This window comes from Strix uralensis, chromosome 5 (assembly GCF_047716275.1).
Source record: "Strix uralensis isolate ZFMK-TIS-50842 chromosome 5, bStrUra1, whole genome shotgun sequence".
NCBI lineage: Eukaryota > Metazoa > Chordata > Aves > Strigiformes > Strigidae > Strix > Strix uralensis.
The window spans coordinates 27,956,359-27,972,320 of NC_133976.1; the positions used below are offsets into that span (position 1 = coordinate 27,956,359).

The 15,962-nt window shown below is 40.9% G+C and overlaps 1 protein-coding gene across 2 annotated transcripts in view; it reads left to right on the top strand.

Moving 5' to 3' along the window:
* Positions 1-847: 847 nt before the first annotated feature.
* Positions 848-15,962, top strand: part of CTTNBP2 (cortactin binding protein 2) — an 86,574-nt gene continuing 71,459 nt past the window's right edge. For both annotated transcript variants that reach the window (XM_074870208.1, XM_074870209.1), the window contains exons 1-2: positions 848-1,056; positions 12,854-12,961. In XM_074870208.1, the coding sequence (XP_074726309.1) occupies positions 988-1,056; positions 12,854-12,961 (177 nt within the window). In that variant the 5' untranslated portion in view covers positions 848-987. The remainder of the gene's footprint in view (positions 1,057-12,853; positions 12,962-15,962) is intronic.

The window sequence follows — 15,962 nt, forward strand, 5'->3', positions numbered from 1 at the left end:
GAGGGTACATTTCGATCTGGTGTTGGTGTATAGCTCACCAGGTAGGTTCCCATTGCTAGGGAAAGCAGCGGGGCAAGACCTTGAGGAACATCCCTGGAGACAGACAGTGCAGCACAGATGAAGGGGTGCTCCTGGGGGGCAACGTTTAGCCTGTGTGGTAGTAGGCTCAGCTCAGCAACCCAAACCTTCCTCTGAAGGAGTTATATAACAGGCTGTGGCTTCAGGACGGGCCTGGAACAGCAAAGGGTGGCCACAGGCCAGGGTGGGCTTCAGGGTTGGGGCTGAGAGGCACGGAAGTGTTGGGTCCGACACACTGGGCCTGGATGAAGGTCTACCCTTACACAGGCTCTGAGGCCATCCTGCCTTGAAAATAAGCCCCTAAGCACGGGCTGGCAGCAGAAATGTCCTCCCCCAGTCCCTCCAGGAGGCACAGGGACGGCGAGGTGACCCCCTCTGTTAGCACCCCCAGAAGGAAAGAGACCCTTCCCTCAAAGGCTTCAGCTGGTTTAAGGATCTCACCGATCAGGTGAGCCAAGCCTGCTGTATAAGCCCTTTTTTTTTTCCGCCTCATCCATAACCTTTCCTTTCATTCTCCTGCGTCAAGCCACGGGGGAGGGAAGGGAGGAGAGCGGTGCCTGCGTGGAGCCCGGGCAGCGCGGTGGCACTCCCCTCAGCCACCACTGCGCGCCGGCAGCCCGCGGCGGGGTCCCACTCCCCCTCCTCCGCCTGGCTCTGGGCCGCCTTATGGCGGTCGGGGAGAGGGTGGGTGGGGAAACCCGAGCGCCCGCCGGCGGGAGTCGCTCGCCTCGGCCGGTGAAGGGGGCGGCTCGGCTTCGTCAGCCCCGCCTGCGTGGCGCCGGAGGGGTTAAGCGCCCCCGCTCCCGGTGGGCTCGCTGCCGGCGGGGAGGGGGTTAAGCGCCTGGCGGTGGCGGCTGCCGCCACTCGGATCCGCGCCGCTCTCCGCGCCGGAGCCGTTACAGCGGGAAGATGGCGACGGAGGGCGCGAGCGGCGAGCCGGGCTCTGGCGGGCGGGAGGACTCGGCGGCCACGGCAGCGGTAACCGGCTTGGCGAGAGAGGGGGGTTCGACCCAGCCGGGCCGAGGAGGGCTCCCCGTGGGGACGGGACGCAGCGGCGCGCGGAGACCTGCCTCCCCAGCTCCGTCCCTCCGCCCTCCTTCTCCCCCGGGGCGGGACGGGGCTCGGCTGCGGAGACCCGCCGCAGCCGAGCCCCGTCCCGCCCCGAGGGAGAAGAGAGACGGGCTCGGGGTCTTCCTCCCTGCTGGCCTCCCTCTTGCCTTCAACGGGGGCGGCGGGTTCTCTCCCCCATTGTTCCTTCCCTCCCGCTGTGGGGTCGGCGTGTGGCGCCCGTGAGGGGGGCACGGAGCTGGGGCGGGGGTGTGTGTGTGTGTGTCCGTGTCCGCTCCCCGTTCCTCTCCTCTCTCGTACCCACCCCCCTTTTCCCGCCGCTTGCCACAGTGAGGGCGGTTGCGCCCCATCTCTCCGGGCGGGCTGAGGTGGTGACAGCGGCCGGGGCGGTGGGACCTGTCACACCAGGGCCGGGGGGAAATGTTGATCTTTAACCCTTTGCTGGGCCCGCAAGGAGCTCGCTTTCTCCTTCCTCCCGTCGTGTGGCCTTTTCGGCGCCGGTTAAAACAGTGTCGGGTGGAGGCTGCGCGCCCCTGGGCGAGCGGCGGGCTCCTCTCTCCTGCTCACCGGCCCGACGCCCTGCCAGGGGAGCGGGGGGTTCATCCCCTGGGGCGGCCGCTCCTTTGGGGGGCCCCCGGCTCCCCACCCGCGCAGTGGCAGACCCCTCTCAGCCCGGCAGCTTTCCCTCGCCCGGCGCATCCCAGACCTGGCGTGGTCAGACCTGCTTGGGGACCCACCGGGGCTGATCAGCCCGTGTTAATCGCCTGGTTGACAGCCCTTGTGAGAGCGGGGTGACCAGGTCCAAAATGGGGCTCTAAGTGCTCGGCCTCGAAGCGACATGCAGAGTTTAGGGCAGTAAAACCGCTGTGGTGCACGTTTTGCGTGGGATCGTTTCTGAAGGTGATGACCCCCGAAGGCGGGGGCGAGGGAGCGGCACTAGTTTCTGTGAAATTGAGGCGATTGCTGGCAGGTTTTTTTTATTATTTTGTTTTCTTTCAAACAGGCATTAATTCTTATCTGAAACCCTGTTCCAACTGTGCATTTAATCTTTCTTACATGTTTTAACTTCTGCAGTGTTGTGGAAGTTGAGTTTTACTTAAAAAAAAAAAAGTAAACCTTACACAGTGAATATTTGTAACATCACTGACTTTTAAAACAATGACATAACCATGATATAAATTAATATTAAGGTAAGAATTCATAAAAGCAGACTATTAAATACTTTAAAGCCCTAATTTTGAGCAAAAAAATTCCATACTAAATTCTTTAGTATGCTCATATTATTGCTGCCTTAAGTTTCAATTTTAAAAATTCAATGAGTAGCTGTAATCAAAAAGCACTCCAATAGTGTCCTGTTAGGCAGTGCAGTGTAAGCCACTCATGCAATTTGGTGTTCTCATTGTGGAAGGTAGGAGCAACAGCTCTACGCTGCATGCTGCTTTTAAAATATTTTTTTAAAACTGAAGAGATGCTAGGAAGTAACCTGTGTGTTGCTCCCTAACAAAAGTAATAACTATACTTAAACAATAAAAAAAAAAATTTAAATTATTAGTTTTTGTTTGCCTTCATTCATTAAATATTTAATATTCCTTTTCATATTTTTTTCCTTGCAAATACAGCTGTTGCACTGTTGATTTCATTTTATCTTTTGTACAAGAAAGTAAAAAGAACTCCTCTGGGCAATTAAAAGATTTAAAAAATATATTAATACACTGCTCCAATATTCCTTTTGAAGGGTCAATATGAGTAGCTTGTTTTCTGTCTTTAAACTCAAGATACAGAATTATGAATTGGATCATCTTGCTTACCTTTAGGATGACAGTAAGCATCCAGATGACTAGCTTGTAAGTCATGCTAAACTTCAACTTATAAAGAAATATTGTTTTCAGTACAGTTTCAGATTTTTTTTTTTTTCAGTTCTCAGAATCCTGGTTGCACAAATGGTGCAGTAAAAAGCTAACAGTATTTGTGATAGTAATATGTTAATGTGTAAATTTAATGGTGTAAGCAGGAGATGTATGACAGGATGGTACAGTAGGGTTTTTGCTATTGCATCTTGGTACACTATCAGTAATATCACTGGAAAAAAAAAGACTTTTTTTGCTGCTTTTAGAAGCACTGTAGAGAACGATTAAAAGTGCCCCCCCTCCCTCCTTTTTTTACATTCACCAGGGAATTTGACTGAAAAAGCCTAGACTGTTCTATGGTGTGTTATGTTTAGGAGCAAAGCCGATAATCTTATCATTCTGAGCTTCCTTGGATAGAGCACAGCATTTGGTAAGCCCACCACTTCTTTCCCACAAAATATTGGTATTTTTATTGTGGTAAGGATGACAAGGAAAAACGACAGGGGAGTGGTTCTGGTCCTTTTTCATACCTGCACAGCTTGATTGCACTGAAGGCAGTGAAATTGTGTTGGTGCAATTTGGACTAGAATTGAGAGAAAACATATGTGTGTATTTTAAAACATTGCTGAATGACTTCCATCTGCATAATGTCTACCAATAATGATTATATAATAGCAAGAAATAATCCAATTTGACAGTCTTTTCATTGAACATCAGCCTGCTGTGCATAGAGGTCTGGCTTGTCATATGTTATAGCTTCAGTGTAGCTTTAACAAAGCCTATGAAAAGCCTGTTATATCAAACGTGAAGTTTGTTAAAATTATTCAGTAAAATTTCTGTGTTTGATTTTTTTGCTTGACCAGTGATCAGAAGCATAAATGTTATTTTTCTGTAAAGCTGTACATATAGAGGATATTGGTAGTGTGGAATCTTGGCTCCTCTAAAGTGAGTAGGGATTTTGCTGCCATCTTCGTTGGTCGAAATTTCATTGAGAGTGATCTGTGAATACCCAGAAGGATCAGTCTGGGTTGTTGTGGTTCACATAACAGTACAAAAAAGTTGCACTACAGAAAAAAACCTGTCAGTATTTAAAAAAAAAAAAAGATAAATAGAGAGAAATTCCATGACACTTTGTGGTGACATTGTGTAGGATTTTATGCTTAGCTTGGTATATTCACTATCTATTGATCTGCATGAATGCTCGTCGTAGACCTGCTGTCTGGTCAGTATAGTGGAATGCTAAATAATGGTTTGATCAGATCAATTATACAGGCTGATTTAGATCAGTTGGAATGATTCTTATCTGGAAAATATTTCAAGTAGCAAAAAATGAGACCATAACCCTTTGAAAAGCAAAGACTATATCTCTTATTAGGGATTATATCCTGGAAAATGGTCACTTGCAAAAGGACTTTGATTAACTGCAACTGTCCTCATCTGAATACAAGTTCTCAGTGTAGTGTTACTGTTCAGAGAAGTTATTTTCATCTAGTCAGATATGCGAAGCTGTTGTGGTGTTCCAACCTGTAGGTGAGATGCAAGGACAGCACAGTTCTGTCTTAGTCCTGCTGCTCCTCTGTGATGATCCATCTTGCAGTGACATACTTCAAACCTCTGTCTCTCCTCCCCCTACTCCAAACTACAGTGTTGCCTTTCCTGTGTCTTCTACTCCATGACCTGTAGCACAGCCTTTCTTCCCTTGTGAAGGTCCTGGGGGATGAGAAAAGAACGCCACTGAATGTAGTCCCCTTTGTAAATGTTCCTTTCTCTTCCAAATGTGGATTTTTCACACTGTCTGTCATTAAAGGTGAAGTGCAGAGGGGCAATGCTGTGAGATGGATGTGTGAAAGTGGCATGGAGGTGCAAATCTGTAGGATGCAGTATGTCCTGTTGTTTTCCAAACTGCTTTGACTTCACTTGTGTAAGCGTTGCTTTGGCCTCAGAGGTGATATAGCAAGATAGGAATAGAGATGGAAATTGGGACGGGAAGGAAAGATCTCAGGAAGACAACAGTTTGAGTTCTACCTCCACACCCATTTCCACCCCTACCAGAGAAAGGGATCAGGTGATTTACAATACCTGTATAGTCCTTGAATATGTAAATGGAAGGTGTCAAGCAGACTTAGGGAAGAGGTACTGCCTCTGTGATAGGTAAATTAAAGCTTTCTTGGGCATTGATTTTTTTGGTTATATTGTAGCGCAAGGTAAGGTGTAAAATTCTGGAAGATTTCAAGATAGCCTGTGGAAAACTTCTAAAAATAGCTTCAACAATGTGTACCTGTATCTGGATCTAATTATATACTACTTGCCTTAGAAGGGACTTATCTGAAAGCTACTTTCTGAATGGAAATTACCTGTTAAATTTAAGTAAGAGTTTAAACATGGTTATTGAAGGGTTGTGGGCCTAGATCCATAAAAAAGACTTAGTTGCCTAACTTGCGCTGAAATAAAAAATGACTAAGTACCTTTATGGCTGTTAATAGATTGCAAACATGTTTTCACAGCTATGACAATATCTGGGTATGTGTAAAGGTCAGTGTCTTACTAATTTTGGAGGGGTCGGGGGCTGTCTTTTTTGTTTCCAAAATAAATTTCCCAGTTTTGAGGTGTATTTATGGTTAATGTTGAAGCTGTTAAAAGTTTTGCAGTTAGCTCAAGCCAAAAAAACCCCACAGCAACTAAACAAAACCTCCCCCATACCTTTTAAAGAAAACCTTTGACAAACCTAGAAAGTAAGGGAGCTGTGCTTGGGGAAGAGGAAGGCAGAATAAGCAGGTAACTTCACGTTGGTGAATAATCCAATAAAAGTCACTGAGCTAATGGATGGGCATAATTAAATGTGCATACAGACCCCTCATGATCCCTCAGATATGATTGTATGGAATTTTATATAAGTCCTGGACGTTAACATCAGATGATAAACTCTTCAGCAAGAAACTTGGTCCTAGTTGTGGAGCAAGTTCCACAGCACTGCTTTTCCTTGGAAGACATTTCTTTGCCTCTGTTTCTGTTGCCAGGAACATTCCTATAGGTCACATTTTACTTAAGTTCATTTTGGATAGGGTGGGAAATGGACGTGTATTTTTGCATCAGATAATTTTTGAAGAAGCATCTTACCCTAGTTTCAGACTAAAGAACAAGCCTTCCACAGCTAAAGCAATGAATTGTGGTTTTCCCTGAAGTATTCATGAATACTTATGGATATTATAAACACTTCTTTTAATATGCTGTTTGCAGAGTTTTCTTTACTAGAAAAGTGTTAGGATTCATTTGACCACATACCCATGTTTATGTTGAGCTAGGTCTTGAAACTTCCTTTTATAGTTGGTGAAGTAAGTGGTTAGAAGGAATAGCTTGCTTTAGAAACAGGTTTGCGAGATTCTCTGGTTTTGAGTGAAGTGACTTGGGCAGCTGACTCTTGGAGGTACGGATGGGGTTCAAGACACTTAAATTTAAGTGTATACATGTATGCACAGTGTTTAATATCCTATTACAGTCTGTGGAAATCTGACCAATACAGTCAGTGGAGTCATGATCAAATAGTTCTGGTGGCTGGTTAGCTGAATTGATTTCTTGGCTGTTTTGACTAGACTAATCAGTTCTCCATTGAAAATAAAGGAACATTACGTACCTAGCTTACATAGCTCATACCTACCTTTAGGTGTCTTAGTTCTATCTTGAGGGCTTCCTTTAGTGGTCCTTATGTGATACTCCAGGGCATCCCAGCTGTCCTTCTGCTACCAGTTCAGAGGGTATGGATTATTCTCCTAAATCCTGAATCGTATCTGCCTGTCCCAGAAAGATATCTCTGATCCCCCGGACATTTCAAATAGCACTAGATACTTCTATGCAGGCAACTAAATAGAATTAGTCAAAACAGATCTTTATACTTGGTCAGATGAGTTGTACCTGGGGGACATACTTGGTGTTGTAAAGTGTATGAATCGGTTGTGTTTCCCTGATGTAGTTGTTTCATGGGTCTGACAGATGTGAGGCCATCATGATATTAAAAGTTTACTTTGTATAGCCTAATAAATAATAATGTTTTTATTTTTAGAACCTCATCTTTGTGAAAAGTCAGGAGGATTCTTGTGTGTATTTAATAGAACTCAATATAAAATATGTAACAAATGTAGATATGTACCTTTTCATTCCCTTCTGAAAGGACCCTCTTTTTTTTTTTTTTTTTGACAGCTTTTCCCTATGTGTTTTCTTGTACAGCATTTTTATACTTCTCCCTACCCTGTCTTTCCAATTCAGCCCTCAATTATGCTTCACAGGTTTCTTTCCCAAGTCCTGGGTTATTACCCAGCTTCATCTTTAAAAAGGCTATGTAGCTGCTTTCTGCTCAGAAAGGAGTTTGTTTTCCATGATCATTTGTGATTAATTCACAGCTAACTTGTTTTTTGCCTCTGTTCTGCTTAGAGAAAGTACAAAGCTGTGGGTTTTATACTTTACCTATTCAGACTTCTGCTGAAGGCAGCAGAGTTTGTAACAGCTGCTGTGGTAGCACAATGAACAGAATCACAGAATCATCTAGGTTGGAAAGGACCTTGAAGATCATCTAGTCCAACCGTTGACCGAGCACTGACAGTTCCCAACTACACCATCTCCCTCAGCGCTATGTCAAAATCTAAAAAATTGGTCCCGCCGCCCCTGCTCCACTCCCCACCACTGCCGCCTCGTTCGTGGCCCCTGCGCTGACGGGCGCCGCCGGCGTCCCCCTCAGCCCATGTGCAGGAACCAGCCGCAGGGAGCCGCCATGGCACGTGCGCCGGGCACACCAGGAGGATGCTAAACAGCGCTTTTAGCTCCTAAAGTTGCCAGTACTATCAACTGGGCTAGGTCAGCAGAGCCAAACTGTTGGCACTGCTGATCCCTCACAAGAATTTTGGGTTTTTTTTGAGGAAGAGTGGTGGGATAAATTTAACCCTAAAGACTTTTACCATCTTTGCTCTAAATAGCTATGCATGTGGCATAGAGTCACTTCTGTTCCTGTGCCTCTTGGTGGCCTTCCAATTTAATCCTCTTTCTGTCTTTTCCAAAGATGATGGAGGTGGGAAAATGCCTGTCCAGATTGATCACTGATGTCCTAAACTGTTCTTCTCTTGTTCAGAAGAGATACTTTTGTCTTCTTTTTGGCTCATGGTAGAGCTTCTTTTCATCTTTGGCAATGCAGGTTGTCATTTTACCTCTACTCTTTTTTGTGCTGCATGCACAGGTAGTTGAATGAGTTTTAGCTAATTAACCATTCGCTGTATTGTCAGTGCACTTGCTGCCAGGCAACACACACCCCTTACAAAACTGATCTGAAAAATAACGTGGAGTCTTAGAGAGGACTGAAGTTGTAGTCTTTTTCAGGTACTTTATTCTTATAAATCAAATAAACCAGACATTTTAAAATCTGAAAGAGGTAGAGGAAAAAAAAAATTCTCTTGTGTTTTGGTTGTGTATGCCAAATATCACCCTGGGGTAACATATTCATGTATGTCTGTTATAAAACCAATATAATGGCTTGCTTGGTTACATAGTTGTTAAATTGTTGGTTAAATTGTTACAACTTGGCACTCTACCAGAGGTATTGAAGCTAAACCCCAGATGACACATAAGCCATGAGCTACTAATGCAGTCTTCGTTTTCTGGAGATCTAAGACTTATTGTTCCACTGGAAGATGTTAGGAAGATTACTTTTCTAGATCTAAACAACAGTTTTCTCTATGACTTAGGAAAACAGTGCTCCATCTCAATAAGAACTTCAGGCAAGCCTGCCATGACTGACATCTTGATAACCAGAAGATGGCAGGGAGTGTTTAAGAGGAAGGATAGTTTTATTTCATCATGTGCTTTATCTACTCAAATCTTAAAAATATTTTTACAATTATGCTTGAGAATATATTAAATCTTTAAACTATGTATTTTGGTCCAGTTAGGGTAAGCTATGTTGTAGCTCTGTAAGTGCTGATTCAGAGATGTACATGGGGGAGAAGGTGTGGTAGCTTCTTCAGCAACTGCCATGCACACTGTTACCCTGTGTGAGGGGATTCAAAGTTGAATAGTGAACAAATATAAGATGTCCTTAAAGTACTGGGAAAAAGTGGTCATTCCAGTTTCAGAATTTGACAGATAAAGTTATGATAAGAAAGCCTCAGTGGGCATAAAATTATTCATAAACAAGATTTGAAAAATGATCGCCTTTCATCCTTAAAAGCTCTTAAATTTATTTCACTTTTTTGTTTGTGTGTCTTTTCTGGTTGACTTTGGACAGTTTTGTGAAATTTTGGTTGTTCTTTGTACCTATGTGAAGACTTGTCTGATAGAGTGTGTAGCATAGAGTGTGGGTAATAATAGACTAGGTTTTCTGTGCTTAATAAATCAGAAGGCATCAAACTAAAGTAGCTGATGGCAGACTGACAGCAAAGGTGTGATTCTTCATAAAATTTGTAGTTGTGCTGTGGAATGTTGTGAAGGCTAAAATTACATAGAGATTCAAAGAGCAATAGGGCAAATTCACAACAGGTATGTCAGCCAAGGGCTACTACATGCAAAATCACAATTTCTGGCTCAGAAGATGCATAAGCTGAAAATTGCTGGAGGCTGGGAAAATATTTCTGGGAAGTATCATTATGTGCTTTTCTTGCTCTGGTACTGATTTCAAGGCATCCCTTATTGGCTGCTTTTGGAGACAGGATGCTTGGCTAAGTGGGTTTTTAGTCTGATATGCTAGAATTGTTCATATATGAAGTGGTTTTGTTAGTTCTTATTTCAAGTTTATTAAATGAAAAATACAAAAACTAATTGGTATGTCTTTCTATAAACACTTTTTCGTGTTTATCTATATCTAACTATAAATTACCAGTGAGCACTTCTAATTGCTTGTTATTGCTGTCTTTTCATATGTTCTAGTTCAGGGTGTGTACTTGAGCAAAATTTACTTTAATTGCTTGATCAGATGCCTAGTTTAAAAAGCTCATCACTGCATCACATATGTTGAAGAATGCCTCTCGTTTGTTAAGAATGTAAGAGTGTTTTCATTTATGTCTTGTGGAAGACTGCAGAAATGGAAAGTTTCACCTGTGATGTGCAATCAGTCTTTTGATGAAGAGCTGCCCTGTGTTATACCTCCTGACAAGCTGAATTTACTGACTTGGAGAAAAGAGTAGGATCACATTTCTTGTACTGCACTTTTGTGGATGCCCCTCTTAACTTTGTCCCTGTCTATCAGAAACCTTGTCTGCCTTTTTTGTCAGAGGAGGCAAGCATATTTTTGATAGGGAAGGAAATGTAGTGGTTAAACCACTGAATGGAGACTTAAAAGACTTGCTGAAAATTGTGTTTTATACTACTTTCTGTGTTGTTTGAAAAAAAATCTCTCTGCATCAGTTTTCCACCTGAAAAATGGAGATAGTTTTTCTCTGTTATAAAGAAAGTTATACGAATAAATCAATTGCTGTACTTGAGCAATTAGATATTATGAAGTGGTTCATAGAAGGAAGGCTGGTAAGTGGGTCCTGCTATCTGACTGAATTAAATTTAGTAGTTAGAACTGCTGAGAGTGAAATCTGCTGCAGCCTATAAAGTAAAATCTAGTCTACTGACATTAGATTACATGAGGAACTGCATATGTTTAGTAACTTTTTACTTTATACATGTCCATAGATTGGTGAGCACTGTATAGAATTGCGAGGAGCACTGTGAGAGGCTGCTGCAGCGTATGTTGGGAAACAGCCTTCAGAGAAACCTGTTGTTTTTCTTGATCCATTGGCATGGAGGGTAAGAGGTATCTTTTGGATTAGAGGAATAGCTGACCCAGACAACAAAAATAGAGGATAACTATTGTTCAGTCTAGAAATACTGCTTAGAGTGGATGGCCCTGTACCCAAAACAGTTACTCTTAATAGAAAACATTGCTCCTCTTGTTGATCCATGTTGTTGACATAAATGAAGAAGCTCAATTCAATGTACATGGAATGCAAATAGCTAAAGTTCTGGCATACAGTTCCCACTAGCCATTTGTGCATCTCTGTGTGTTTTAATTACAAAGTAGAAATGGAACACAGAGTAAGTCTAATACAGTTATAGCTCTTGCATAGTTTTGATCTATGGCCTTCTAGCCTGAGGGAAGAACAACTGTTTTGCCCTCCTCTTGCCTTGAGAAAGCAGAAATGGTACTTGCTTTAATTTTTATTGGATTTTCCTGTGATAAAGTTAAGCTGCTGGGTCGCTGAACTCTTAGATTTTATGTCCTTCAGGGAAAGTAAACACCATATCTAGATACACAGTCCAGCTAATTTGGCAACTGATTACGTCATACTGAAGACAGCTGAGCATCTGCATCTCAGGGCTTTGCTAGGAGACACATCTATATCATAGCAAGAACTCTAGCATTTCCCTTGAAGTAAATAGTGTATTGGAAATCAAGCTGGTCAGCTGAATCTAGCACATGAAATAAATATTGTTATCTCCCTTAAAATGATCCCCTTCTAATTTCACTGTCTGCTTGCGTTAGGAATGTGGATATTGGTGAACAAGAGATTTCTATTAATCTTATCTACTACCTTCATGATTTTGTAAATACTGGTAGCATTCCCCCTGCCCCACCTCCAAAATCAAGACTTCCAGACTTGTAGTCTTTCATCATATAGCAGTTTTTCCTTCTCTCTTTATCCTTTTAGTTGACCGATTCTATACCTTTAGATGAGGACTTCATGCAGAGATGTGGGTTTACCAGGGTTTTATATAGTGGCAAAATGAGGATGTAAACCTTGTAAGTGAGGAATTATGTGCCAGCTTCCACATGAGATAGATGTTCCTGCCACTTCTCTATCCTTTTTCCAGATTATTGATGAAGTAGTTGAATAAAGCTGGTCACAGAGATGCCCCACTGCTTACCTGTCTCCATCTACCCATAGCATTTGCTTTCTATTCATGAAGTATCTTTTCATCCAATACTGTTGGATAGGAGTTTCTGTAATAATATTTGATATAGAACCTTGTCCAAAATGTTTTGAAAATCCAAATATATTCATGTCCAGTGGATCCTCTTTACCCATGTGTCTACTGACATTGTTACGGAACTGTAGCAGTTTTTGAGGTGGATTTGGTTTTACAGAAGCCATACTGATATTCCCAGCAGACAGTGTTTATGCACATGCTCAATGATCTTATTTGTCAGTTTAAACCCGTTCTCCTGCCTTACTAGGGGTGGCAGTCAGACTTACTGATCTTGGTAACTGTGGAGTGAGAAGATATTGTTGCTACTTGTCAGTGCCTCTGAAACCTGAACTGTACCCTCCAGCCAAACATTGGGACTGGAAATAAAGTATACAGATAAGATTTCATGTCTTTTCACAAGCTGTACTTCAGAAATTCCTATTCAGCCCAATATACTGTGAAGACTTGGTAGTTGTTTGCAAGTGAGGCACAGGTTACACTGGATTAGGTGCACTGTGATTTAGATTCTTTCACCTTCTCCTGTCTTCATCCCTGATGTGCTACTTCAGGTCTGCTGAATTGTTTTGGTCTCTGTGAGGCTGCATATAGGAACTGTTAGTCACAAAGTTAGTTTCTTTACCATTTCACCCTTATCATTCACAAGGCTTTGCAGGATCGATTCCTTGCAACCATATAGGATTTGAAAGTGTCATACTGGAGGGTTTTTAATTTCTGCACTTTAACTAAAAAAGAACCAGACTATTTGCTATTAAATTTGACTTTATATACTACAAATAAAGTCACCGCAACTTTTGACAGTTATAGATGTTTGAGGAATCCATAATTAAGATGCTGATATGTCTGTGTTTCAGATCTACAGTAACTATTGCAGTCAGTTAGTGTCTTCATGAGTGTTTTGTTTCTTACAGAAAAGAGAGTTTGATGTGGATAACTTGAGCAAGCCAGAATTGCGAATGCTTTTGAGTATAATGGAAGGAGAACTAGAAGCACGAGACCTTGTAATTGAAGCCTTGCGGGTAAGTTACTGGGTTGTTGTGGTTTGCTTTTTTTTTAAATTTTCATTTGCCACTTCCTTTATACTGTGCATAGAATATTATTAGTGGAAAGATAAGTTGTGATTTTTAAAGTTTTAGGTTGACTGAACCTCAGTAATCACAAAATATGTTCTTGTTTAATTGTTGCCATTCAGTAATTCTATGTAATTTTGGTATAAAATACCAATAAAATTTCAGAGAAATAAGTGCGAAAACTGCAAAATTGCTTCCTCTTTAAATTCTTTTATATTGTAGAGTCTGTTATTTGTGAAAGGAAGAAATAATTTCAAAGGAAAATTCAGTCCATTCATCATTTGTTCTAATGGTCTATGTATTTGTGCATCCAGTCTATGCATTCATTTTCTGTGAGATGGAAGGAGGGAAAATTGGATGGTCATATCCATTAAGGGAAGAGTTTCTGTCGTGTTTTTCTTGTTTTGCCTTTTTTTTTTTTTTTTTTTTTTTTTTTTAAAGAAAAGGTGGAATATGGGATATATACTCTTAACAGCACTCACAAGTACTTGATTAGATTTTTGCTGTACTGGACACATGTGAAGGTTGGCTTTCTGCTTCAGAAGGTTGCAGTCTGAAAGGCAGCTTAGAAAGTTGACTGGAAATGTCCAAACAAAACTGTATTTTAATCAAAAGATGATAAATTTTTATGACTGTAATGACTTTTATTCTGTTCTGGATCAATTTTAAATTTAACAGAGCTGCCAAATAGACTTCAGGTTTAGGGGGGGAGAACATGGTTTGAAAATATTTATAGCTTCATAGTTGGATAGAGGGAAATTATGCCCTTTAAGGCCTCTTAAAGCAAAACCTCAATGTAATAAAATGTATCTAACACTAGTTTTTAATAGTATGTGTAATGGTTGTCAAGTAGCGTGGGAACATTTTCCACTTGTAATGTCACAGTGACAATTGTAAATGCAATTTTAGTTTGTTTAGTGTTGGCTTCAGATCACTTGATGCAAATGGAGCTTTAAAGTAGCTGTCATTGATGTACCTGCATTAATAACTAAAGACTTTATAGGTATAAACCTCTCTCATAAAATACGATTTTCAATTTGTAATGACAATAAGACACTGGAAGCAATATGTTTCTGGAGGATTACTGCACTTTGAAGTTATTTGGTATTTGGCCTTCAGGTATATGCATCTGTTGAAATGTACTGCCTTTTCATCTAGCTGTTTTACAATTTCACGTCTTGTTTGCCTGGACTAGGACTTTTTATTTTCCCAGACTGCCAATTAAGGTTTTGTAAAAGGGGAAACAATGTGCACACCACATCCAGAATCCCTTTTTTAAACTCTTCTAACTTTGGAGGAATGCAAAGAGAATACTCAGACAATTTTTTTCTAATACATATTCACAAACAAGCTACTACACTACATACCAAATAATGGATGTATTGAAATTGAATAAAAGGAGGGATAAAAAAATTAAAGAAGACTGCATTACACTTTTAATGATAGTAAACATTAAACATTCAGGATAGTGCAGTCCCAGGAAAGAAAAATTCTACATCAGATTCCCATGCACCTGCTGAAATGGGTAGCATGTACACAGTATTTTTTGATAACTAATATAGATCAATATAAAAAATAGCTCAATTTCACATAAGGTATTTAAATGCTGAAAATTGGTTTGGGGTTATTTTTGTTTTTTTTTTTTTCTTCTCTGGCATCTTAATTTCCAGTTCCTGTATTTTGTAGTAAAATCCTCTAAACAAAATCCATGTGGAACTCAAATCTTCCAGGCAGCTTGCCTGGTTAGCTGTACTAGTACTGGAAAACTTGGAAGTAATACCTGCTGAAGAACTGTACCCTTGGAATCCAATACTTTTGAATCTCCTGGCTTCTTGGGAAGCCACAAGTCAGCAGTATTAGCAGCTGGAGTCTCCAAGCAGCACACAAAGCAAGCTACTATAATAGTCAAGTGTAGGTCTTTTATAAAAGTGAATAACAAGAGAATTCCATTGAAATTGTGTCAAATTTGGTACTTTGATTGTTTCAACAAATTGGCATACATACTTTGCGTATCCTTAAAGTGAGAAGGAGATGTTTATCATATAAGGGAAAAGACTTCTTAAGTTATTATTACAAAAGCTGATCAAGCTCTGTTTCAAAACAAGGAAAGTTTGAGAGTGGTGTTTGTGTGTTTGCAGAGTTTGTGTTTGTTTGGTGGTTTTTTTAATCCTACTAGAACTGCAGGGCTGTTTCAAAGCCCAGTTTCTCTGATAGGTCGAAACCTGATAATTTCCAGCCCTATACTAGATAATACATGTGTTGTCTTTTCCTCGTAAGTGATATTCCTGTCAGTTTTCAGTTACTGTGGTATACACATTTATTAAGCACTTTTATATGTTCTTGGTCTTTTTTTTTAAGACTACATAACTGAATCTTTTAATTTTCTCTTAGAAAGTAACTGTTCATTCTTGTGGTTGTCATCTCAGATTTTTCTCTATAATCACTCATTCCTAAATGTGTGTGCCCTTATCCATACTCATTTTGCAAGGTTTCACTGAGCATTTATGAAATTTGTACAATAAATAGTACTTATGTATCTATTGTAAATACCTCTCCTGGAAAGTTCTGACATCAAAGTGAATCGACCTTGGTTGATCATAAAAGAACTGATAATACTGAATATAATTAAAGACTGACTCACATGGTACTACTCTTAATCTGCACCTAGCATTAAGTTTCTCATTTTAACAAGACATGTTTGATGCATCCGTTAGTCTGCCTTTTGCCATTGTATAAATTTTTAGACTGACCTCACTTGTTTGCCACTTCACTAATTTTGTGTGAAGCCACATCGTATGCTTTACTGAAGATCTGAGACAGATCTGGTTGTATTTTCTCTGTCTATAAAGCCAGTTATGTAAAAAAACCACACCTACCTTCAACATCCATAGGTAGGATTTATTTTCAGGCTGACTTTTACAGGAGCATGGTTCTCACAGTGCCAAATGTT